Raw genomic sequence first — 24,707 nt, 5'->3', positions numbered from 1 at the left:
TATTTGTAATGTTGTATTAGAAGCACAAAATGCGAATAAACAGTGTTTCTATTCGGTTCCAGAACAAGGGGTCACAGTTTAAGGTTAAGGGGGAAATCTTTTAGGACCGAGATGAGGAAAACATATTTCACACAGAGAGTGGTGAATCTCTGGAATTCTCTGCCACAGAAGTTCATTGGCTATATTTAAGAGGGAGTTAGATGTTGCCCTTGTGGCTAAAGGGATCAGGGGTCACAGTTTAAGGTTAAGGGGGAAATCTTTTAGGACCGAGATGAGGAAAACATATTTCACACAGAGAGTGGTGAATCTCTGGAATTCTCTGCCACAGAAGTTCATTGGCTATATTTAAGAGGGAGTTAGATGTTGCCCTTGTGGCTAAAGGGATCAGGGGGTATGGAGAGAAGGCAGGTACAGGATACTGAGTTGGATGATCAGCCATGATCATATTGAATAGCGGTGCAGGCTCGAAGGGCCGAATGGCCTCTACTCCTGCACCTATTGTCTATGTTTCTTTGTTCTTGTGAATGTTACTGGTCGTGTGAATTGTCCATATTCAACTACGGGACATTCAATGTGTCTAGTGCATTTTTATCGCCACTTTTCGATAACCACGCTGTGGAGAGAAACCTATGGCATAAAGCGAGGTAAAACGTGTACAGTTTTCTTTGTTCCTATTGATGACAACTTGAAGGGTCTCGACCCGAAACGTCACCTATCCCTTTTTTTCCAGAGATGCGGTCTGGCCCGCTGTTACTCCAGATTTTTGTGTCTATCATCAGATGCAAAGGTCGGCCTGTAGTATTTGTACCCGTGTCTGATCTTCATCTGGTAGCTCGTTCTATCTCCCTACCGCCCATTGGAATGGCTGCCCTTCACGGCGCTCAGTCTCCCCATCCTCTCCTTAAACTGGTGCCCCCTTATTTTACACCCATCAACCAACTCCGGCTCTTGAGCTTACCGTCTCGCTGGTGACCCGTCCCACACCCACCCACCCATCCAGAAGGTGAAGATAATCCGGCCGATCAAACCGCTCCTTCTAGCTCAAACCCCCCAGACCCGTTAAAATCCGTACCCATCACAGCGAGATGAATTGAGTAGAGACGTAAGGAGGCCCTACTGCAGATGTACAGGACCCTGTCGAGACCACACCTGGTGTATTATGTGTAGTTTCCATCTCCTAATTTGAGGGAGGACATTCTTGCTCTTGAGGGAGTGCAGGGTAGATTTACCAGGTTAATACCTGGGATGGCGGGACTGTCATGTGATGAAAGAATGGATCGATTTGGCTTATCTATCTATCTTCTATATTACCAAAAGTCTGATCGTGACCACTTTTGGCCCACTGTGGTGCGATTTCCGAGAGAACGCCGCCACCCACGGCCGTCATTTTTGGACACCTCACTCAGAGACCCCCTCCGCCTTCATGGACCAGAGGATTTTTCCCATGATGAAAAATCAGAGAGAAATTAATGTTTTTAAATGATTCCCCATTCTCTCTGCTGCCCCTGCTGGCGGAAGAAGGAGCGACTATAATACCCGGAAGTGTCGTGCCTCAGTCAGTCTCTGTCAGACCCAGGAAGCGAGAGGGTCACGGCTCTCTGGGCTGCGAATAACACTGAATGCACGTCCACTCCACGGTGAGTCCCCTCGATGCGGCTGTAAAGTGGCTGCAGCCCATTTGTTTGCCTCGCCTTGGCTTTTAAAATCGTTGCAACAGTTGGCTGCCAGCCCAAGAATCCATTCGGCTCACAATATCTATACTAGCCCTCTGGAAACCAGTACCTTCTGCCCGCAACAACCATACTAGCGCAACAGACAGCCCCCCCCCCCTTCCCAACTGGCGAGCAGTATTCAAGATGGCGGCGCTGGCTTAACAGCTGCGGCCCACCTGCAGTCCGTTTGGTTTTTCTTTTTTTTTTGTTCCTTTGTCCTGTTTTTAGTTAATTTTGTTTTATTAATTTGTGTATGAGTGTGGGTGGGGTGGGAGAAACATCTTTTGATCTCTTCCTTCGGGGGATGCAACTTTTTTTTCTGTCGTATTCCCCATCTCCGTCTGCGCCGAGGCCTAATGGCGGAGCTAAGAGCTGTGTCGGCGGCAGCAGCAGCGGCAGCGGCGACCCGACTCTGCCTCGGAGCTGTGGCGGCAGCAACGGCCACCCGCGGAGTTTGAACCGGCCCGTTTGTGGAGCACGGTTGAGCCGTGGGACTTACCATCACCCGGTGGGGTCACAAAATCTGGAGCCTGGATCGCCTCGGTGCAAAGGGAGAACAAAGAGGGAAGAGACAGAGACTTTAAGATTTTGCCTTCCACCACAGTGAGGGGGTGTTTGGTGAACTCACTGTGGTGGATGTTAAATTTGTGTGGATTGTGTGTTTTTGTCATTTTTATTATATGTATGACTGCTGGGAAACGAATGACAAATGAATTCAATTCAATTCCATATTTGAATTGGTGGAGAGGTGGAATATTGCGTTGGTGACCAGCGGGTCCCACTTAGTCTAGTATTCAATGGAATTGAGAAGGAGGAGAGGGGATCTTATAGAAACATATACAATTCTTAAGGGGTTGGACAGGCTAGATGCAGGAAAAATGTTTCTGATGTTGGGGGAGTCCAGAACCAGGGGTCACAATTTAAATATAAGGTGTAGGCCATTTAGTACTGAGATGAGGAAAAGCTTTTTCCACACAGAGAGTTGTTAATCTGTGGAATTCTCTGCCTAAGAAGGCAGTGGAGGCCAATTCACTGGATGTATTCAAGATAGTTAGACATAGCTCTTAGGGTTAATGGAACCATGGGATATGGGGAGAAAGCAGGAATGGGGTATTGATTTTTCATGATCAGCCATGATCATATTGAACGATGGTGCTGGCTCGAAGAGTGAAATGGCCTACCCCTACACCTGGTTTCTATTTATCTAATCTTTGTTACATCATTCCCGGTTTGACGGTGCCCTTAAAGCAGGATGACTAGAACTGCACACTCTAATGTACATTTTAAAAATAGATAAGGTACCTCAGTGGTTCATAGAGCACCTCTAGAGAAACTTGATGGTTTGGGAGCCTACCAGACTGATTCTGGTGGTGGGGGTGCAGGGAGGGAGGAGGGCCAGAAATAAGGGGGGGGGGGGGGGGGGCGAGAGACAGATGTTGGGGCAGTGGTTAGAGACAAAAAGCTGTGAGGTAAAAGGATTGAAGGAATACGGTCTATGAAGCAAGAGGATGGAATGTCGAAGGGAGGGGCCGCGGAGAATTATGTATGAGTCTTTGTGGGAAGCACGGGAGAGAGGGGGAGATAGGATAGAGAAGAAGGGAGGGTTGTTCGTTACCTGAGGTTGCAGAATTCAGTATTCATACCATCGGGTTGTGAGCTAACATAACATTAAATGGCAGACTGCAGGAGTGGGGCGCATTGTGTATGGTAGCTCTCCCTGCAGTCCGCCCTTTCACCCTTTTTTATTTTTATTTTTAGTCCTGTCATAAAACAAATGTTAGTTGGAGGTATTTTATGTGGTGGGTGGGGGAGGGGAAGGGGGAAACTTTATTTCTTGGTCCCCGACCTGGTCAGAGAGGCGGCTTCCCTCCGAGCTGCTTATTCGCCCCTACCTTCGGACTGGAGCGGCGTTTCCTGTCGAGACGGCAGCTTCGGCACAGCGCTGGAATACCAACACGGAGCGGGCGATGCCTTACCGGGTCGCCGTGCGGTTAGCTCCGGTGTGTGGTGCCCGCCGACTCCAACATCGAGGAGCTGTGGCTGTGGCTGTGGGCGTCCAGCCGCGGGCGGGCGGGCGGCGCTGGATTTAAAATACCGCGGAGCCTGGGGTCGAGATCATCAGAGTCAGGGCTCCAACCAGCGTGGCCTGAGGACTGCGGGAACCGCGGTCTCTGGGGAGGGAGCGGCCGCTCCAAACATTTTCCAAGCCGCTGAGGAGTGTTTTACCTGATGCCGGAGTTCCAGCTTTCCAGCAAAAGAGGTTCCTGAAAACATCGGACTGGCTGCGGAGGCCACAAATAGGCCCTGACCTCGGGTGATTCACAGAAGGAAGAGGACTTAACTTTTTGTTGCCTTTCCCCACAGTGGAATATTTTGATTCTGCTGTGGGGGGACATTCTTGTTGAATTCTATAATGTGTTGTGCCATTTTTCTGATTTTTAATTTTTCTATTGATGTACGGAAACTTTATTATTTCTTTTATTATTTATTTTATGTAAAGCACCTTGGTTTCAAAGCGAGTTGATTTAAACGTGCTATATAAATAAAATTTACTTACTTACTTACTTACTTACTTCAGGGCCTGTCCCGCCAGCATGCGATATCATGCATCTAGCGCGACCTAACGTGGTCGCTTGAGGCGTACGGCCTCGCGGGGCCGGTCCCACTTTGATCGGCAGAGGCGTATGGAGTTGTGCGGGGCTGGTTCCGACATCGCGCGGGGCTCCAAAAATCTTGCACTGTCCGAAAATCCCGCACGACAACGGCCTGTCGGCCCGCAGGCGTATCGAGGCCGTACGCAGCGCCTCAATGGGCGTACGCAGCGTCTTAACGTCGTACACCTAGCACGTGCTGTTGCGCGATGACGTCACTGCCCGGTGTGCCGTTGCACGATGACGTCACCGCCCGACGCCGTGCAACGTGCAAATTCAGTCAGGCCGCCTCCTGCCCAGCTGATTGGTGAGTATGATGTCGGGACCAGCCCCGCACAACTCCATACGCATCCGCGGTTCAAATTGGGACCGGCCCCCGCGAGGCGGTACGCCTCAAGCCACCAGGTTTGGTCACACTAGACGCATGCAATCGCATGCTGGTGGGACAGGCCCTTTACCACCATGGGAATATGAGGTACTGTTCCTCCAGTTTGTGTATGGCCTCACTCTGGCAACGGAGAAGGCCCAGAAAAGAAAAGTCAATGTGGGAATGGGAAGAGGAGTTGACATCCGCCAGACCTTGGTGGACCCAGTGCAAGTGTTCAGCCAAATGGTCGGTGACTCTGGACTTTCACACGAATGTGCACCAGGAGTCTGCAGGATGCGGTAGATGAGGTGACCGTGAACCTCTGTCTCATTTGGACGGACAGCTGGGATCCCTGGATGGAAGTGAGGGGGAAGGTACCTCTGTCCCACAGCCCCTGAGCCCCGCTCCTGACGCCGGTCCCTGCACCCGACCCTTTTACACACCCGGAGCGGAACCGGAGCTGATTCTCAGCCAGTTTCCATCCAACGTCCAGAAGAAAGGATAAAGTTTCTCCGTGAATGAATTCCCAGTGAAGGTGTAGAAATGGGACTTGGTGTCTGCGTCGTAAAATGAAACTGTCCCGGACTCGTAACTGAGATAAACTCCCACCCTCCCGGGGATGGGACGGGCGGAGAGAGGGGATGGAGGGGAGGTGAGTGCATCAAACACGTCATCCCGCCGTCTGATCCTCCAGACACCAGTTTCCGGGGTCAATGTAACCAGACTCTTCCTCTCCACAGACTCTGCGGCGACTCCCAGGCTCCAGTACCGACTCCCCGCCACCTCCACCTCCCAGTAATGTCTCCCCGATGTGAATCCCTCCGATCCCAGCACACATGACCTGTCTGTAAACCTCTTCTCGGTGTCAGGGAGACGCCTCCCGGTCCCGGTCAGTTTCACCCGCTTCTGATCCTCAGACACCTCGAGCTGTGCATGGACTGTTTCCAGATCCAGGGTGACGGAGACTGGGGGGAGAAGCAGAGAATCAGAGAGTCCCCGGGGTCGGTGGGGGGGGGGGGGGGGGGGGGGGGGGGGGGGGGGGAGAAGACTTGGGCACAGGCGGGCGGACAACTGAAACCTTTACCCGGGGTTTCACCCACAACAACATTGGATGGACAACACATCTTTCCCAGGGATCTCAACTGGTCAGGCCAATAAACAATAGGTGCAGAAGTAGGCCATTCGGTCCATCGAGTCAGCACCGCCATTCACTATGATCATGGCTGATCATCGACATTCAGTAGCCCGTTCCTGCCTTCTCAATATATCCCCTGACTCCGCTATCTTTAAAAGCTCTATCTAACTCTCTCTTGTAAGCATCCAGAGAATTGGCCACCACTGCCTTCTGAGACAGAGAATTCCATAGATTCACAACTCTCTGGGTGAAAATGTTTTTCATCATCTCCATTCTAAATTATGCCCCCTGGTTCTGGACTCACCCAACATTGGGAACATGTTTCCTGCCTCTAGCTTGCCCAATCCCTTAATAATCCTATATGTTTCAATAAGATACCTTCTAATCCTTCTAAATTCCAGAGTATACAAGCCCAGCCGTTCCATTCTGTCACCATATGACATTCCCGCCAATCCCGGGAATTTACCGTGTAAACCTACGCTGCACTCCCTCCATAGTAAGAATGTCCTTCCTCAAATTTGGAGGCCAAAACTGCACACAATACTCCAGGTATGGAAGGAACTGCAGAAAGACCTCTTTGCTCCGATACTCAATTCCTCTTGTTATGAAGGCCAACATGCCATTAGCTTTCTTCACTGCCTGCTGTACCTACATGCTTACTTTCGGTGACTGATGAACAAGGACCCCCAGATTTCATTGTATTCCCCCTTTCCCAACTTGACACCATTCAGATAATAATCTGCCTTCCTGTTTTTGATACCAAAGTGGATAACCTCACATTTATCCACATTAAACTGCATCTGCCATGAATCTGCCCACTCACCCAATCCGTCCAAGTCACCCTGTGTCCTCATAGCATCCTCCTCACAGGTCACACTGCAACACAGCTTTGTGTCATCTGCAAATTTGTTAATGATACTTTGAATCCCTTCATCTAAATCATTGATATATATTGTAAATAGCTGCGGTCCCTGCACCAAGCCTTGCTGTACCCCACTAGTCACTGCCTGCCATTCCGAAAGGGACCCGTTAATCCCTACTCTTTGTTTCCTGTCTGCCAACCAATTCGCTATCCTTGTCAGCACTCTACCCCCAATACCCTGTGCTCTAATTTTACCCACTAATCTCCTATGTGGGAACTTATCAAATGGTTTCTGAAAGTCAAGCATGATTTCTCCCTCGTAAATCCATGCTGACTCGGACTGATCCTGTTACTGCTATCCAAATGTGCCGCTATTTCATCTTTTGTAATTCTTCAGAAGATCCTTCTTCAGGCAGATATTCAAATATCTTGCCAGTACATGGCGAGGGAGAGGCAGATTGGAAGATGAGGAGACTGGTGCGAGTGGTGATTAGAGATGGTTAAAGAGGATGTGGAGATGTGGGGTGGAGTTGCCGTGATCATACTGATCGGGAGTGGACTCGACGGGCTAGGCAATCTGCTACTGTTTACTTGCTTTCTTTAGTGGAAGGTGGGTTTGATGCGTCTGTACAACTAAGAACACATTGATCTCATGGTGAAGCAATATCTAATGGTTTTATAAGTGATATACTAATATTTTATGTATTTTATGGTGTTTTTATATGCAATGTATTTTGATGTAATGTTGTCCTTCGTCTAGAAAATTGAGTGAAATAGTTTATAATAATTATTAATAATATGGTTCTAATGTGGGCTAATGGAATTAGTGTGTCTGGGAAAAAAGGTGGGCAAGTATGTGATGGGCCGAAGGGCCTGACTCTGTAATGTACAACCATGGCTCTCTGGCTCCAAGAGCACTGAATGACTGATTATACACAGCCACCGCCGCAGGGAATTCCAAAGGTTGCCCAGTCTCTGCGTGCAGTAATGTCTCCTTGTCTCTGTTCTAAATGGTCCAGCCCACATTCTGAGAGGGTGCCCGCTGGCTCCAGACCCCCCAGAGAGTGGAAACAACCTCCCTGCATCCAGCCCACTGAGCCCTGTAAGGACTTTGTGTTTCACTGAGAGCTCCTCTAAAACACCTGAACTCTCGAGTACACAGGCATAGTCTATGCAATTTCACCCAGCACAGCAAACTCATTCACCCAGGAACAAGTGTTTAAGAAGGAACTGCAGATGCTGGAAAATCGAAGGTAGACAAAAATGCTGGAGAAACTCAGCGGGTGAGGCAGCATCTATGGAGCAAAGAAATAGGCGACGTTTCAGGTCAAGATCCGTCTTCAGCCTGAAGAAGTGTCTCGACCCGAAACATCGCCTATTTCCTTCGCTCCATCGATGCTGCCTCACCCGCTGAGTTTCTCCAGCATTTTTGTCTCCCACCTAGGAACAAGGATTTGTTCAAGTGCAAACAAACTTTGCTCTCTGTCTCTGTGATGATCCCCCCAGAGTCCATTAATACCATTAATCTTCACATATAAGTATTGCATAAAGATGTCTTAAAAATGAACAATGGAAAAGTTATTAGTTTTACCTCGGTTGATGATATCAGATGTTTCTCTCAATGCCACGTTGTAGAAAAAGGTGCGATCATAGTTTTCAATGGGCAACGCGCTATCTACCACCAACATTGGTTTGGTTTCATCAATAACCCTGCACATATTTAACAGCTGGTTATAAACTGAGCATTAGCTGTTTTTTTGAGCTGTACTATATAAACAAACATTTTTTCAGTCAAAAGCATGTCCTACCTGCTCTTGCGACCAGCTTCCTCCTGAAATAAATAAAACAAATCTCAATAGACTGAGATGGATCGGAATGATCCCGACGGCGGGTATTTCACCAAATTGCTCACAGAAAAAACCCTCTGATAATTCCCATTTCCCAACTCTTTGTCGCTGTCACCCAGCCAGAAAGTGGATATTGTCGCAGAGACATCGAACACGGGGGAAAGCATTAGGAATGTCAATGAAAATAACTGCGAGTATGCAACTTACGAGTAAAACCGGGCAGGTCGTGGGATTTTATCTGGTGATGGTGTCAGAGATAATGGGATGGAATATTTTAATATCAGCGGCAGATTTAAATGGGTGGGGGTTGGAAATATTATCACTACGTGTGGAGAGACCAGAAATCAAAGCTGAAATGTATGATGGCCTTTAATAAACTCCACGTGCTGCAGCAAAGGGAACGTGGAATTCAGTGGACGGCCTGAAGACAAAATTGCAGATACATTTAAGTTGAAGTGGGATATGTTTACCCTCATGGACTGTTTACCCTCCTACCATCTGGGAGGCGCTACAGGTCTCTCCGTTGCTGAACCAACCAGGAACAGCTTCTTTCGCGGAACAGCAACGTACCCGGCGGCTGTCACTCTAATTTATTCAAATCGTTTGCTATGTCCTTCAAGGGTGACTAAATGCATTTCACCACTGTACACCCCCCTGAATCCTGATAAATACATGAGGATTCCTGGAATTTGGGGCATTGTTGTTGGAAATACGAGTAGATGGAACAGATGACACTGTTATGAATTACTGGTAAATGATGCATTTATTTCCGAAATTTAACCCACCACTTTGTGAGTGTGCACTTTCACTTCACCAAATTGTAGTGTAACCCCTCACCTTCAGAAACATCACGCCGTCCTTCTGGTCTATCTGTTCCTGTAACTTTGAGAGTTCCTCCCGAATGGAATTTAAATTCTCTTGAATCTCTTGAAGATTTTTCTCCATTGTTTTCACAATCTTCGCCTCTTCTTCCCGGATATTTCCGAGTAAGTGCTGCTCTTTCTCAGTGAGAATCTGGTGCAGTTCAGCAAACTGGGATGTGACCTGCGACTGAAGGCTGTGTGACTGTTTCTGTCAGATGAGAATCAATATATTATGTCACTCTGCTGTGTTTCCTCATAACCATGTAACAATTACAGCACGGAAACAGGCCATCTCGGCCCTTCTAGTCCGTGCCGAACACTTACTCTCACCTAGTCCCATCTACCTGCACTCAGACCATAACCCTCCATTCCTTTCCCGTCCATATACCTATCCAATTTATTTTTGGAAGCTCATTCCACACAGCTACCACTCTCTGAGTAAAGATGTTCCCCCTCATGTTACCCCTAAACTTTTGTCCCTTAATTCTCAAATCATGTCCTCATGACATGGAAGGTGACATTTGGCGAATCAATGACGAGTTCTGGAGTGCAGAATTATGCCCTTCGGCCCAACATGTCCATGCTGGGCTCTGCATGTATTTACACTAATCCAATTTACATGTATTTAATCCATAACTTTCATTACCTTGGCAATTCAAGAGCTCGTCTTGATAATTCTGAAATATTTGGTGAACGAAATGTACAATCACATAATTCCCATTTCCTGGTACAATTCCCTGAAACCTATTCCATTTCATGTGGCCATTAACCCTCAGTGGGCAGAACCAGGTCACTAGAACTAGCAGATAGCAGCACCACTTAGAATGACAGACTTCATAGAGTCAAAGAGCAAGGGATGTTAGATACCAACCAAGACGCCACATCTGCGCTATTTCCACATGTCCGCATTTGGCCAAGACAGTTCTAAAACCTTTCCACAAATTTGTTTGAATATCTTTGAAATGTTGTTATGGTAACCGACTGAACTACCTCATCTGGCATGTGTTTAAGAAGGAACTGCAGATGCTGGAAAATCGAAGGTAGACAAAAATGCTAGAGAAACTCAGCGGGTGCAGCAGCATCTATGTCTGAAGAAGGGTTTTGGCCCGAAACTTTGCCTATTTCCTTCGGAGTATGAAGAAGGGTTTCGGCCCCAAACGTTGCCTATTTCCTTCCTCCATAGATGCTGCTGCATCCGCTGAGTTTCTCCAGCATTTTTGTGTACCTACCTCATCTGCCAGCTCGTTCCATGTACCCACTACCAAAGTTGTCCTTCATGTTCGTTTTAAATCTTTTCCCTCTCACCTAAAACATATACCCCACATTCTCGATCCCCCAACTAAGGGTAAAGGACTGACCATCCAATGTATCATTCTGTTTCATTATATTATACACCTGCCACAGACCATTCTTCAGACTGCTGAGCTCCAGGGAGTAAAGTCAGGGGATATGGGGGGAAGGCAGGAACGGGGTACTGATTGGGGATGATCAGCCATGATCACATTGAGTGGCTCGAAGGGCCAAATGGCCTCCTCCTGCACCTATTGTCTATTGTCCAAGTCCTTGGCTGCTCAACCTCTCCCAAGAGTTCTGGCTCTCGACTACTGAGCTCTCTAGAGGTGCCAAATTATTTCACACATCACATCACATTAAATCAGCAGTACAAACCTGAAATCCAGAAATATTCTCTTTCTGTTGCTGCTCCATTTCCAGAATATCTGCTTTATTTTCAGCGAGAGATTCGAAGGATGATTTCACCTGATCCTGGGGTTGGGATTCAGATCAGAGAAGAAAAATGTCAGAAAATAAACACGACACGACACAATGATGTGATCAGAATGGGTTTGCTTTTACCTTGTAGATTGCAACAGCTTCATCTACCGGCATGAAGCTGTGAGACTTGTGTTCCCTGCCGGCTGCACAAATCACACAGATCAGCTTCTTGTCAGTTTCACAAAACAGCTTCAGTTCTTCCTGATGTTTCTCGCAGTGAGGTTTACTTGCCTTCTCTGTCCGATTCAGGCTCAGTGTTCGAGCTTTCTCAGACAGTCTCGCCAAGGCCCGATTCACCCTGAGGGTGCGGTCTGTAAACTCCTCTCTACATTCCGGGCAGGAGTTTCTCCCCTCCCTGTCCCAACTCTGTGTGATGCAGGAGCGGCAGAAGTTGTGCCCGCACTCCAGTGTCACCGGATTGGTGAAGAAATCCAAGCAGATGGGACAAACTGCCTCCTCAGTCCAACTCTCGACTGGGTCTTTTGCAGCCATTTAAACTCGGGCTCTCACAGACGTGGAGCTGCTGAACACAGATCTGAATGTGGGCGGTATCGTGAACGTCACGGCGACGCAGCGCAAGTTGCTGCCTTACAGCGAATGCAGCGCCGGAGTCGCGGGTTCGATCCTGACCACGGGTGCTGTCTGTACGGAGTCTGTACGTTCGCCCTGTGATCTGCGTGGGTTTTCTCCGAGATCTTCGGTTCTTCAGAGGCTTGGTAAATGTAAAGAATGTCCCTAGCGGGTGTAGGATACTCCACACCTGGAGTATTGTGTGCAGTTTTCGCCCCCTAATTTGAGGAAAGACATTCTTGCTATTGAGGGAGTGCAGCGTAGGTTCACCAGGTTAATTCCCGGGATGGCGGGACTGCCATATGCTGAGAGAATGGAGCAGCTGGGCTTGTACACTCTGGATTTTAGAAGGATGAGAGGGCATCTCATTGAAACATATGATTGTTAAGGGTTTGGACATGATAGAGACAGGAAACATGTTCCCGATGTTGGGGGAGTCCAGAACCAGGGGCCACGTAATTTAAGAATAAGGGGTAGGCCATTTAGAACGGAGATGAGGAAACACCTTTTCACACAGAGAGTTGTGAGTCTGTGGAATTCTCTACCTCATGGCGGTGGAGGCAGGTTCTCTGGATGCTTTCAAAGAAACATAGAAATATAGAAAATCGGTGCAGGAGTAGGCCATTCGGCCCTTCGAGCCTGTACCGGCATTCAATATGATCATGGCTGATCATCCAACTCAGTATCCTACTGAGAGGATACTAGAGAGAGAGAGAGCTAGATAGGGCTCTTAAAGATAGCGGAGTGAGGGGATATGGGGAGAAGGCAGGAACGGGGTACTGATTGTGGAAGATCAGCCATGATCACATTGAATGGCGGTGCTGGCTCGAAGGGTCGAATGGCCTACTCCTGCACCTATTGTCTATTGTCTACAGCTCGTTCTTAGGGCTAACTGAATCAAAGGATATGGGGGAGAAAGCAGGACTGACGGGGACCCGATTTTTGCATGGTTCAGACTGAAGAAGTGTTTCGGCCCGAAACGTTGCCTATTTCCTTCGCTCCATAGATGCTGCTGCACCCACTGAGTTTTTCCAGCTGTTTTGTGTACCTTCGATTTTCCAGCATCTGCAGTTCCTTCTTAAACACCTGATTTTGCATGTTCAGCCATATTGAATGGCGGTGCTGGCTTGGAGGGCCGAATGGCCTACTCCTGCACTTATTCTCTATGTTTCTACCGGTCATTGGGACGCTCTTGGTTTGACTGTGGAGGGGTGTGGTGTCCTTGTGCTGGGCGGTGGCTCTTGCTCCGGGCTATCCCGCCTCCTGCGCTCCAAAGTCTGTCGTCATGAGTTCACCAACTAATCCATGGCTGAGCGATTCAGGGCGCGCCCCGCTGCCGGGGAGGGAGAGAGGGAGGGGGAGGGAGAGAGGGAGGGAGAGCGGAAGACGCCGAGCCACACTCGGACGCCGGCACCCTCTGTCCCGGCCGCTCCTGACGGGACTGGACTGGCGACACAGGCTTACCTGTATCTGGAGTTTACCTGCGCAGGTGAGACGGGAGACTCGGTGTCAGGGGACGGAAGGTGGGGGAAGTGTAGCCGGGTGGGGGGTTGGTGGTGTAACAGGGAGAAAGAGAGAGAGAGTAGGGAGCGATGTGGGGTACCGGGAACCGGCTGGTGGGATAGTACCGAGCCCGGGAGACCTTTCGGCCAGCGAGTTCTTCTGGGACGGTGAAAAGTTTAGAGCGAGTCCGGGCGAGGAGGGAGGGAGAGGTAGTGAGGGGGGGTGGAGCAAGTGACGGAGAGTAGGAGGGTCAAACAGGCGACGGGACGTCTGCAACATGAAGACGCCAGCGTCGCCAGGAACTGCAGGCGCTGAAATCTCGAGTAAAAGCTGGAGTAACTCAGCGGGTCAGGCAACATCAGTGGAGAGAAGGAATGGGCGACATTTCGGGTCGAGACCCTTCTTCAGACCAGGGGAAGGGTCTCGACCCGAAAGGTCGCCCACTACTTCTCTCCACAGATGCTGCCTGACCCGCTGAGTTACTGCAGCATTTTGGGCAAGACAGCATCTGTGGGGAACATGGATAGGTGACGTTTCACAGAGTGCTGGAGTAACTCAGCGGGTCAGGCAGCATCTGTGGAGAACATGGATAGGTGACGTTTCACAGAGTGCTAGAGTAACTCAGTGGGTCAGGCAGCATCTGTGGAGAACATGGATAGGTGACGTTTCACAGAGTGCTGGAGTAACTCAGCGGGTCAGGCAGCATCTGTGGAGAACATGGATAGGTGGCGTCGCAGGTCGAGGCATTCTGAAGAAGGGTTCATGTTCTAACCTGTCTATGTTCTCCAGAGATGCTGCCTGACCCGCTGAAGCGGTTGTTAGGACCAGCGTTTGTCAGGAGCGGGGCTGATCCGGTCCCGTACGTAACTCGAGGGTAATACGGATCGCGGTTCGGAGCAGGAAGCGGCGACGCCGCCTCTGTGTCGGTTGCCCTGGGCTCATACCTGGGACGCCTCGGACATTATTGAACTGATCACCTCGCAGCCGGTTAAACCAGATGCGATTTACCCCCAAACCACTGGTGGGAGAGTCTAGGACTAGAGGTCACAGCCTCAGAATTAAAGGACGTTCTTTCAGGAAGGAAATTATGAGGAATTTCTGGGTGGTGAATCTGTGGAATTATTGGCCATAAAAGGCTAAGGAGGCAACAAGTCAGTGAAGATTTTTAAGGCAGAGATAGACAGATTCTCGATTAAAACGGGTGTCGGGAGTTATGGGGAGAAGGCAGGGAAATTGGATTAGGAGGCAGAGATCAGCTATGATTGAATGGCAGAGTAGATGGGCCGAATGGCTTAATTCGACTTCTATAACTTGTGGAGTTGTAAATAAGATGATCAGGATTAACGTACATGTTCCATGCTTCAATAATCTTTCAATAGACAATAATAGACAATATGTGCAGGAGTAGGCCATTCGGCCCCTCGAGTTAGCACTGCCATTCAATGTGATCATGGCTGATCATCCCCAATCAGTACCCCGTTCCTGCCTTCTCCCCATATCCCCTCACTCCGCTATTTTTAAGAGCCCTATCTAGCTCTCTCTTGAAAGTATCCAGAGAACCGGCCTCCAGAGGCAGAGAATTCCACAGACTCACAACTCTCCGGGTGAAAACGTATTTCCTCATCTCCGTTCTAAATGGCCTACCCCTTATTCCTAAATTGTGTGGCCCCTGGTTCTGGACTCCCCCAACATCGGGAACATGTTTCCTGCCTCTATCATGTCCAAACCCTTAACAATCATATGTTTCAATGAGATGCCCTCTCATCCTTCTAAACTCCAGAGTGTACAAGCCCAGCTGCTCCATTCTCTCAGCATATGGCAGTCCCGCCATCCCGGGAATTAACCTGGTGAACCTATGCTGCACTATGTCAATAGCAAGAATGTCCTTCCTCAAATTAGGAGACCAAAACTGCACACAATACTCCAGGTGTGGTCTCACTAGGGCCCTGTACAACTGCAGAAGGACCTCTTTGCTCCTATACTCAACTCCTCTTGTTATGAAGACCACTTCACTTTCTTCATTGCCTGCTGTATCTGCATGCTTACTTTCAGTGACTGATGAACAAGGACACCCAGATCCCGTTGTACTTCCCCCTTTCTCAACTTGACTCCATTTAGATAATTTCATCAGATCTCTAACCTCCTAGTTGACCTGGAAGTCAAACTAACTTCTTCACTATACACCACCATGCCAATTATCATATTATTTCCATATTTGCTCCGCATGCTACACATTTACATATCCAAATCATGAGAGGAATAGATCGGGTCTCTTGCCCAGAGTAGGGGAATCGAGGACCAGAGGACATAGGTTCAGGGTGAAGGGGAAAAGATATAATCGGAATCTGAGGGGTAACCTTTTCACACAGAGGGAGGTGGGTGTATGGAACGAGCGGAGTAGACTTGATGGGCCGAATGGCCTAATTCTACTCCTATCATACGACCATATGGGTAGCTTTTTAACACAGATGGTGGTGGGTGTATGGAACAAGCTGCCAGAGGAGGTAGTTGAGGCTGGGACTATCCCAACGTTTAAGAAACAGTTGGACAGGTACATGGATAGGACAGGTTTGGAGGGATATGGACCAAGCTCAGGCAAGTGGGACTAGTGTGGGTGGGGCTGTCGGCCGGTGTGGGCAAGTTGGGCTGAAGGGCCTGTTTCCACACTGTATCACTCTACGGGTTTAGAAGGATGAGAGAGGATCTCATAGAAACATGTAAATTGGACAGGCTAAATTACAGAGACTCGATGGCTCCGCGCGTCTACCCACTCTCCCCCGGTAATGTCTCCGTTTTTCTCTCGTCTAGCAGCCGTCTAGCGGCGACGATGACCGAGGGCTGTCGCGTCTGCTCCGCGCGACTGAAGGGCAACCAGCGGCGATGGATCTTCAACGCGCGGTCGTCTGTCGACCTGCGGGCCGTCCTGTCCCACGTCCTGCGCCGCCCGCTGTCCCGGGACCAAGGTGACGGCGAGTTCGTGTGCGGCAAATGCGCGGCGGCTCTGGAGAGAGTCCAGCGCTTCGACGGGGTGGTCGCTCGGGTCCAGAGCCTGTCGCTGGAGCGCATCCGGCGTCTCCTGGCCGAGCGCGACCGCTTGTCCGACCTCTTGCGCCGCTTGCACGGGCAGGCGGGGGCGGGGGACACGGGAGAGCGGGAGGAGGCGAGGCGCGACTATGCCGCTCTGCTGAGCGAGGACCTGCGTCTGGCCGCTTTTGAGAGCTGGTCAGACTTTGGCCAGCCCGCCCGGTGTCCATGCCAGAACCGCCGATGCTACGGCTGCTGCGCCCTGCGCGTCCCCGACTCGCAGTACGACGCCGTGTGTCGCGTCCCGCGGCGTCTGGCCACCAGCCGCCTCTCCCGCAGTCAGTCGGCGGGCGGCTCACTCGACGCCAGCCCCTCGCCCCGTGGCTCCGACTCGCCCTGGGCCACCCGCTGCCTCTCGCTCGCCTCTCTGCCGGATAGCTCCGAGTGGGACGGGGAGACGGAAGGGAGCGAGGATCTGTCGCCCTGGACCAGTGCTGGAGCGGACCAGGCGCTCGCCGCCCTCGCCCGTCAGCTGCAAGCCGTGGTCTATCGGCCCGTCCGCCGACCGCCGCGCTGCAAGCTCCCGGTGTTGATTAGGGTCGGTGCCGGGGCGTCCACACCGAGGCAAAGGCTCAGCTTCGCGGGGGAAGAGGAGGGCGAGCACGGGTTCGCGGACGAGTATCGCCCCTTCAACCTCCAGGTGAGTGTGTCTTCCACACCCCTCTCCGTCTCTGCAACCCCCCTCCCCTCCGGTCCCTACACCCCTCTCCCCGTATCTGCAACCCCCTCCCCTCCATTCACTGGAGTTTAGAAGGATGGGGGGGAGGTTCTTATAGAAACATATAAAATTCTAAAAGGACTGGACAAGCTAGATGCAAGAAAAATGTTCCCGATGTTGGGCGAGGCCAGAACCAGGGGCCACACAGTCTTAGAATAAAGGGGAGGTCATTTAAGACTGAGGTGGGAAAAAAACGTTTTCGCCCAGAGTGTTGTGAATTTGTGGAATTCCCTGCCACAGAGGGCAGTGGAGGCCAAGTCACTGGATGGATTTAAGAGAGAGTTAGATAGAGCTCTAGGGGCTAGTGGAATCAAGGGATATGGGGAGAAGGCAGGCACGGGTTACTGATAGGGGACGATCAGCCATGATCACAATGAATGGCGGTGCTGGCTCAAAGGGCCGAATGGCCTCCTCGTGCACCTATTTTCTATGTTTCCATTCCGCCCCCTTCACCCCCCCCCTCCCTCTGTGACCCATCGGAGCCGTGGTGGGGGGCAGTAGGTTGGGGTCACGGAGATGTGTTCACCGCCCTCCCTCCTCCCCCATCTCACCCTGCAGAAGCTACTGCCGCTGGGAGCCCCGCGCCAGCCGGGCGGGGAGCGAGGAGAGGCGGGGAGGCTCGATGGACTGACCGGGGGAACTACAGCTCTGGAACAGGTGAGTTCAGGTCCTGGCACGACTGGGAATGGGCAGCGGGTCTGGTCAATACTTCAGCCCCATGGCAGCTGGGAGCAATGTGTTGGAAAAGGGAGGGGGAGGGGGAGGGAGATTAAGAGAGGGATTTAGAGAGGGGGGGAGGGAGAGGGAGGGAGAGAGGGGAGAGAGGGGGGAAAAGGGAGCGGAGGGGGGAGAAGGGAGAGGGAGTGAGGGAGGGAGAAGGGGAGGGCAGGGGAGAGGGAATGAGAGGGGGGGGAGGGAGGAAGGGGAGTGGAGGGGGGGGGGGGAGGGAGGGGGAGAGGGAGAGAGTGGAGAGGGTGGGTGTGGGAGATGGAGGCAGGGGTGGCGGGGGAGTGAGGGGGGGAGAGAGGGCGATGGGGAGGGAGGGAGAGAGGGGAGGGGGAGGGGAGGAAAGGAGAGAGTGGGGGGGACAGAGGAGGGGAGAAGGAGAGAGGAGGGAGAAGGGAGGGGGGAGGAGAGAGAAGAGGGAGGGATTGGGAGGGAGGGAGGGGGGGAGGGAGGAGAGGATGGGGGGAGAGGGGAGAGAGGAGAGGGGGAGGGGAGGTAGGGAGCAGGAGGTGGTAGCCAAAGAGTCTTTGAGAGGGGGAAGAGAAGGTTTTGGACGAGCCAGGGGATCAGAGGAGGGAGGCGGAGGTGCTGGCTCGAAGGGAGGGTGGCCGACTTCTGCACCTATTGCCTATTGTCTTTTGTTTACCAAAATGTAGAACAAAAACTACAGAAGGTGACGTTTCACAGAGTGCTGAAGACTCAGGGGGGCAGCAGTGGAAACATGGAGATAGGTGACGTTTCAGGTCGGGACCCTTCTTCAGACTTCACCCGAGATGTCAAGTGATCTCTATAGGCTGGCTCCTTGAGTTACTCCAGCACTCTGTGAAAACGTCACCTATCCATGTTCCTCCACAGATGCTGCCTGAGACGCGGTTAATACTAGAACTGTGTGTGGGACGTCACCTATCCAGTCTCCACAGAGCTGCCTGGCTGAGTTTACTCCAGCACTCTGTGGGTCAGGCATCCATGTTCTCCACAGATGCTGCCCTCACCCGCTGAGTTTACTCCAGCACTGTGTGAAACGTCACCTATCCATGTTCTCCACAGATGCCTGACCCACTGAGTTACTCCAGCACTGATGTACTATCCATGTTCTCCACAAACGCTGCCACCTGAGGTATGAGCTTCTGTGTAGTTCTGTAGTTTTTGTTTCTACATTTTGGTAAACAAAAGACAATAGACAATAGGTGCAGGAGTCGGCCCTTTGAGCCATTCAATGAGATCATGGCTTGTCCAAAACCTTCTCTTCACCCTCTCCAAAGGCTCCACGTCTTTCCTGTAATAGCGGCGACCAGACCAACGCACTGCGCTCCAAACAGGAGCAGAACTAGGCCATTCGGCCCATCAAATCTACCCCGTCATTGAATCATGGCTGATCTATCTCTCCCTCCCAACCCCATTTTCCTGCCTTCTCCCCATAACCTCTGACACACGTACTAATCAAGAATCTACCTATTTCTGCCTTAAATATATCCACTGACTTGTGGCCTCTACAGCCTTCTGAGGCAAAGAATTCCACAGATTCACCACCCTCAAAACATTCCTCCTGATCTCCTTCCTAAAGGTACGGCCTTTAATTCTGAGGCTGTGCCCTCTGGTCCTAGACTCTCCCACTAGTGGAAACATCCTTTCCACATCCGCTCTATCCAGGCCTTTCACTATTTTGTATGTTTCAATGAGGCTCCCCCTCATTGTTCTAAACCCCAGCGAGTACAGGCCCAGTGCCGACAAACGCTCATCATACGTTAGTTAACCTGCGATCATCCCAGTAAAATGATGGATCTGTCCTGTCATTCGCTTTAGGATTCCGGAGAGCAGCCGGAGGAAGGGGACGGACTCAGGAATTACACCGGATACCGCCTGGTTCAAAGCCTGGCTCGTCAGCTGCACAGCAAGGAGCAGCTGCTACAGGTGAGTGGACAATAGACAATAGGTGCAGGAGTAGGCCATTCGGCCCTTCCAGCCAGCACCGCCATTCAATGTGATCATGGCTGATCATCCCCAATCAGGACCCCGTTCCTGCCTTCTCCCCATATCCCCTGACTCCGCTATCTTTAAGAGCCCTATCTAGCTCTCTTGAAAGTATCCAGAGAACCGGCCTCCACCTGAGGCAGAGAATTCCACAAACTCACAACTCTCTGTGAGAAAAAGTGTTTCCTCATCTCCGTTCTAAATGGCTCACCCCTTATTCTTAAATGGTGTGTGGCCCCTGGTTCTGTTCTCCCCGAAGCTCTGTGGCAGAGAACGGAATTGAGGGAGATAGGGAGAAAGTAGGAATGGGGTACTGATTGAGGATGATCAGCCACGATCACATTGAATGGTGCTGGCTTGAAGGGCCGAATGGCCTCCTCCTGCACCTATTTACCTATGTTTCTATGGTTCACCTGGATCTCTGGTTTCCTCCCACACTCCAAAGACTTTTTTAGGCTTAATTGCCCTTAATTGGCTTCGGTAACAATTATAATGTATTCCTGGTGTGTGTGGGATAGTATTAGTGTGCGGGCATCGCGGGACGGCGCAGACTCGGTGGGCCGAAGGGCCTGTTTTCACGCTGTATCTCTGAACTAAAATACTAGTTTCTAATCTCTGCTTATTTTATCTCCCTCCCCACACCCCCCCGCCCCACGCCCCCCTCCCCCCACCCCCTCCCCACGCGCCCCCTCCCCACACCCCTCCCAACGCCCCCCTCCCCACACCCCCTCCCCAACGCCCCCCCTCCCCACGCCCCCCCTCCCACACCCCCTCCCAAACGCCCCCCTCCCCAGGAGTGCGTGAGGCTGATCCAGCAGCTAACAGCTGGTGACAGATGCACATCTGGCACAGAGACGGGAAGCATCAGGAGTCTCTGCATCTGGCTCAATAAATGGGAGCAAGGCCGGGAGGTAAGTCACGGGCAGAATATGCGCACAGGCCCTCGATGGGCCAAAGGGTCTCTCCATGTAAGCATGCAGGTACGGCAGGCAGCGAAGAAAGCGAATGGCATGTTGGCCTTCATAACAAGAGGAGTTGACTACAGGAGCAAATAAGTCCTTCTGCAGTTGAACAGGGCCCTGGTGAGACCACACCTGGAGTATTGTGCGCTGTTTTAGTCTCCCAATTTGAGAAGAACTTTCTTGCGATCTACCTGGGAAGCCACCCTCAATTAGCTATGTACCTGCACTCCGAGATCACTCTACTTGCAGGGAGATATGTCCCTTCATTCCTAGATCCTTCTACTCATGAACACGTTCCAGAGCCGCCCTGATTCTCATCCCCCCCTCCCAACCCATTTTCTCTTGCCCAGTGGGTGGTGGTGGGTGTGGGGTTGGAGGGAGCCCTCCCTAACCAGCCGCTGTGTTGACTGTCCGCCACAAGTTCACTCTCTGAGCTTCTCTTACCAGCCGCTTTGCCGACTGTCGATCACAGGTTGACCCTGTGAGTTTCTCTCATCAGCCGCTTTGCTGACTGTCGGTCGCCAATTCAAACTCTGAGTGTCTCTCTCTGCCGTTGCCCCCACAGACTGATGGCGGGATGGGAGGGGTCGTGGCGGAGCTGGAGGGGGAGATCGAGCGGCTGCGGAAGGCCGTGGACGACAAGGACCGGGACGTGGAGCGTCTGGGACGTGTGGTGTCCCTCAACGAGGAAACTATCAATGTCAGGCACCCACAGACGCTGACTTCCCCCATTTCCCTCCGCCGCGACCCGCCACTCCCCCTTCTTCATGGTTCCCCCCTCTCCCCCTCCATCCCTCTCTCACCTAGTCTCCTCCTCCTTCCTCTCGCTACCCCTCTCTCCCCATATTTCCCCTCCCTCCCAGTCCCCCTCTCTCCCCCTCAATCGCCCCCCCTCCCTCCCAGTCCCCTCTCCCTCACTCTCTCCCCCTACCTCACTCCCTCGCCCTCCCCTGTGCCCTCTCCCATACCCAGCCCATCCCTCTCCCTCTCTTCCCCTCCCACAGTGCGGCGCCCCCCCCCCCCCCCCCCCGTCTCTTTATCTGTCTTTGTCTATATCTCTGTCTCTCTCTGTCTCTGTCTCTCTCTGTCTCTCTCTGTCTCTCTCTCTGTCTCTCTCTGTCTCTGTCTCTCTCCCCCTCTCCCTCTATCTCTGTCTCTCTTTCTCTCTCTCTATCTCTGCCTCTCTCTCTCTCTCTCTCTCTCTCTCTCTCTCTCTCTCTCGCTCTGTCTCTGTCTCTCTGTTCTCTCTCTCTCTCTCTCTCTCTCTCTCTCCCTCTCTCTCTGTATGTCTCTCTCTCTGCCTCTCTGTCTCTCTCTCTCTCTGTCTGTCTCTGTCTCTTTCCCCGTGTGACCCATCTTCACCCTGCCTCTCTCTCTGTCCCGCCGCTACAGATGCTGAACGCCAGCCTGGGGCAGCAGCAGAGCCAGGTTGAGCGGCTACGGAGCAGAGACCAGCGGGGGCAGCCCGGCCCAGAAGATCGGGGCGCCGACGGAATCATCCACCAACAGCGGGCTGCTCTCCACAGCCTGGCCCGCGACGTGGAGGTAGAGGGGGGAGGGTGGAGAGAGAGATGAGGGGAGAGACATCGGGTACGAGAGAGGGATAGGGGGAGAGGGGAGGAGAGAGAGAGACAGAGACAGACAGACAGGGGGAGAGACAGACACAGAGAGAGACAGACAGAGGAGAGAGAGAGAGACAGAACAGAGAGAGAGACAGAGAGAGAGAGACAGAGAGAGAGACAGAGAGAGAAAGAGAGAGAGAGAAGAGAGAGATGGGGGAGACGTCGGGGAGAGAGAGAGAGATGGGGGAGAGGGGAGAGAGGAGAGAGGGAGAGAGAGAGAGAGGAGGAGATGAGAGAGAGAGAGAGAGTGGGGAGGGGAGGGAAGATAGAGAAAGAGAGAGGGGTGGGGGTCCAGGTGTTCCCTCTATCTCTCACTGTCTCTGTCGTTCTATTTCAATGACTGTCTGTGAGTGTGACTGTCTGTCTCTCTCTCTCTCTCACTCTCTCTCTCTCTCTCTCTCTCTCACTCTCTCTCTCTCTCTCTCGCTCTCTCTGTCTCTCGCTCTCTCTGTCTCTCGCTCTCTCTGTCTCTCGCTCTCTGTCTCTCTCTCTCTTTGTCTCTCTCTCTTTTTCAATTCAATTAAAAAACTTTATTGGCCTGATAAAAATACATGGTTATATTGCCAAAGTATAAAACATGACATTCATATTTAAAATGCATCAGTATAAATACAAGTATACAGTGCATGGATAGATATGTCCCTGTACATAAACTTGCAATAGGCCTATAGCCCTTTAATGATTGCTACACGTTCTTGCAGCTGTAAGCAGTACAACACAATAGCTAGTTTAGCAATTCAATATTAATTTCTTAGTGTCAGTTAATGTCAATTAGTGTGTGCGTACATATGTACATGTTGGTCATTCACCATCTCTCAGGTTATGGCATGCTGTTACGTATTGTGCACCAAGATGGTGGCCGATTGGGAAAGGGGGAGATGCAGCGAGACCTGGGTGTCATGGTACACCAGTCATTGAAGGTAGGCATGCAGGTGCAGCAGGCAGTAAAGAAAGCGAATGGTATGTTAGCTTTCATTGCAAAAGGATTTGAGTATAGGAGCAGGGAGGTTCTACTGCAGTTGTACAGGGTCTTGGTGAGACCACACCTGGACTATTGCGTACAGTTTTGGTCTCCAAATCTGAGGAAGGACATTATTGCCATAGAGGGAGTGCAGAGAAGGTTCACCAGACTGATTCCTGGGATGTCAGGACTGTCTTATGAAGAACGACTGGATAGACTTGGTTTATACTCTCTAGAATTTAGGAGATTGAGAGGGGATCTTAAAGAAACTTACAAAATTCTTAAGGGGTTGGACAGGCTAGATGCAGGAAGATTGTTCCCGATGTTAGGGAAGTCCAGGACAAGGGTCACAGCTTAAGGATAAAGGGGAAATCCTTTAAAACCGAGATGAGAAGAACTTTTTTTCACGCAGAGAGTGGTGAATCTCTGGAACTCTCTGCCACAGAGGATAGTTGAGGCCAGTTCATTGGCTATATTTAAGAGGGAGTTAGATGTGGCCCTTGTGGCCAAGGGGATCAGAGGGTATGGAGAGAAGGCAGGTATGGGATACTGAGTTGGATGATCAGCCATGATCATATTGAATGGCGGTGCAGGCTCGAAGGGCCGAATGGCCTACTCCTGCACCTAATTTCTATGTTTCTATGTTTCTAAGATGTGCTGTATATCCTTCGCCAAGGATTATTCTTAGTTTTGATGTATCATCTAGTTCTTTAAAATCAGGAGTTGCCACACTGAGTTTGTCAAAGTATGCTTTCCTTGTTTTGTCAAATGTTTGCATGTTAGGAGGAAATGCACCTCTGTTTCAACCTCATCTGTCAAACAGTGGCCGCATATTCTGTTTTCTCTTGGTTGCCAGAATCTCTTCTGTCTTCCTTTTTCAACTGCCAAATAGTGGTCACTTCACCTGTATTTGGTGAGGGTCTGTCTCTGCTTTATGTCTCTAACAATTGAGAGATAGTCTGCCAATTTATAATCTCTTTTTAGGGCACGGTAACATTCTAATCTGCTTTGGCTTTTGGTTTATTTATCCCAATGTTCCAAGTACGTTTCTTTACATTGTTTGCTAATTTGGTTCACTCTAACTGGTGATTGGGGGTCAATATTTATCTGAGGCCGGTCAGGATTTAACTGGATAGGGTTTAACTGAATAGGGGTAGTTAGTCTCAGTACCAACTGACACAGGGAACTCTTTTCTGGGTTTCCCTCTTGTGTTTGAAGGGTTTTAAACTGGAGGGTATCTGGGGGGCTAGATTTAAGGTCTCTCTCTCACTGTCCCTGTCGTTCTCTTTCAATGACTGTCTGTGAGTGTGACTGTCTCTCTCTCTCTCTCTCTCTCTCTGTCTCTCTCTCTGTCTCTCTCTCTCTGTCTCTCTCTCTCTC

The 24,707-nt window shown here is 50.9% G+C and overlaps 2 protein-coding genes across 3 annotated transcripts in view; one reads left to right on the top strand and one right to left on the bottom strand.

Annotated features, from left to right (window-relative positions):
- Positions 1-4,854: 4,854 nt before the first annotated feature.
- LOC129695097 (zinc-binding protein A33-like) lies at positions 4,855-11,855 on the bottom strand. The gene is made up of 6 exons (XM_055631846.1): positions 11,292-11,855; positions 11,106-11,201; positions 9,412-9,645; positions 8,536-8,558; positions 8,319-8,437; positions 4,855-5,695 (listed from the first exon to the last, which is right to left on the bottom strand). Exons 1-6 carry the CDS (start codon positions 11,700-11,702, stop codon positions 5,166-5,168), a joined length of 1,413 nt encoding a protein of 470 aa, XP_055487821.1. The 5' UTR covers positions 11,703-11,855; the 3' UTR covers positions 4,855-5,165.
- Positions 11,856-13,148: 1,293 nt separating this feature from the next.
- Positions 13,149-24,707, top strand: part of LOC129695106 (uncharacterized) — a 15,606-nt gene continuing 4,047 nt past the window's right edge. The window contains exons 1-7 of one of the 2 annotated variants that reach the window (XM_055631855.1): positions 13,149-13,269; positions 16,092-17,007; positions 17,644-17,742; positions 19,615-19,722; positions 20,577-20,693; positions 21,310-21,444; positions 22,137-22,289. In XM_055631855.1, the coding sequence (XP_055487830.1) occupies positions 16,111-17,007; positions 17,644-17,742; positions 19,615-19,722; positions 20,577-20,693; positions 21,310-21,444; positions 22,137-22,289 (1,509 nt within the window). In that variant the 5' untranslated portion in view covers positions 13,149-13,269; positions 16,092-16,110. The remainder of the gene's footprint in view (positions 13,270-16,091; positions 17,008-17,643; positions 17,743-19,614; positions 19,723-20,576; positions 20,694-21,309; positions 21,445-22,136; positions 22,290-24,707) is intronic. The other variant, XM_055631854.1, reaches the window with a different exon arrangement.

Source organism: Leucoraja erinacea, unplaced genomic scaffold, assembly GCF_028641065.1.
Source record: "Leucoraja erinacea ecotype New England unplaced genomic scaffold, Leri_hhj_1 Leri_93S, whole genome shotgun sequence".
NCBI lineage: Eukaryota > Metazoa > Chordata > Chondrichthyes > Rajiformes > Rajidae > Leucoraja > Leucoraja erinaceus.
The sequence above is the reverse complement of the archived record's forward strand: the minus strand, read 5'-3'. Positions and strand labels throughout refer to the sequence as shown.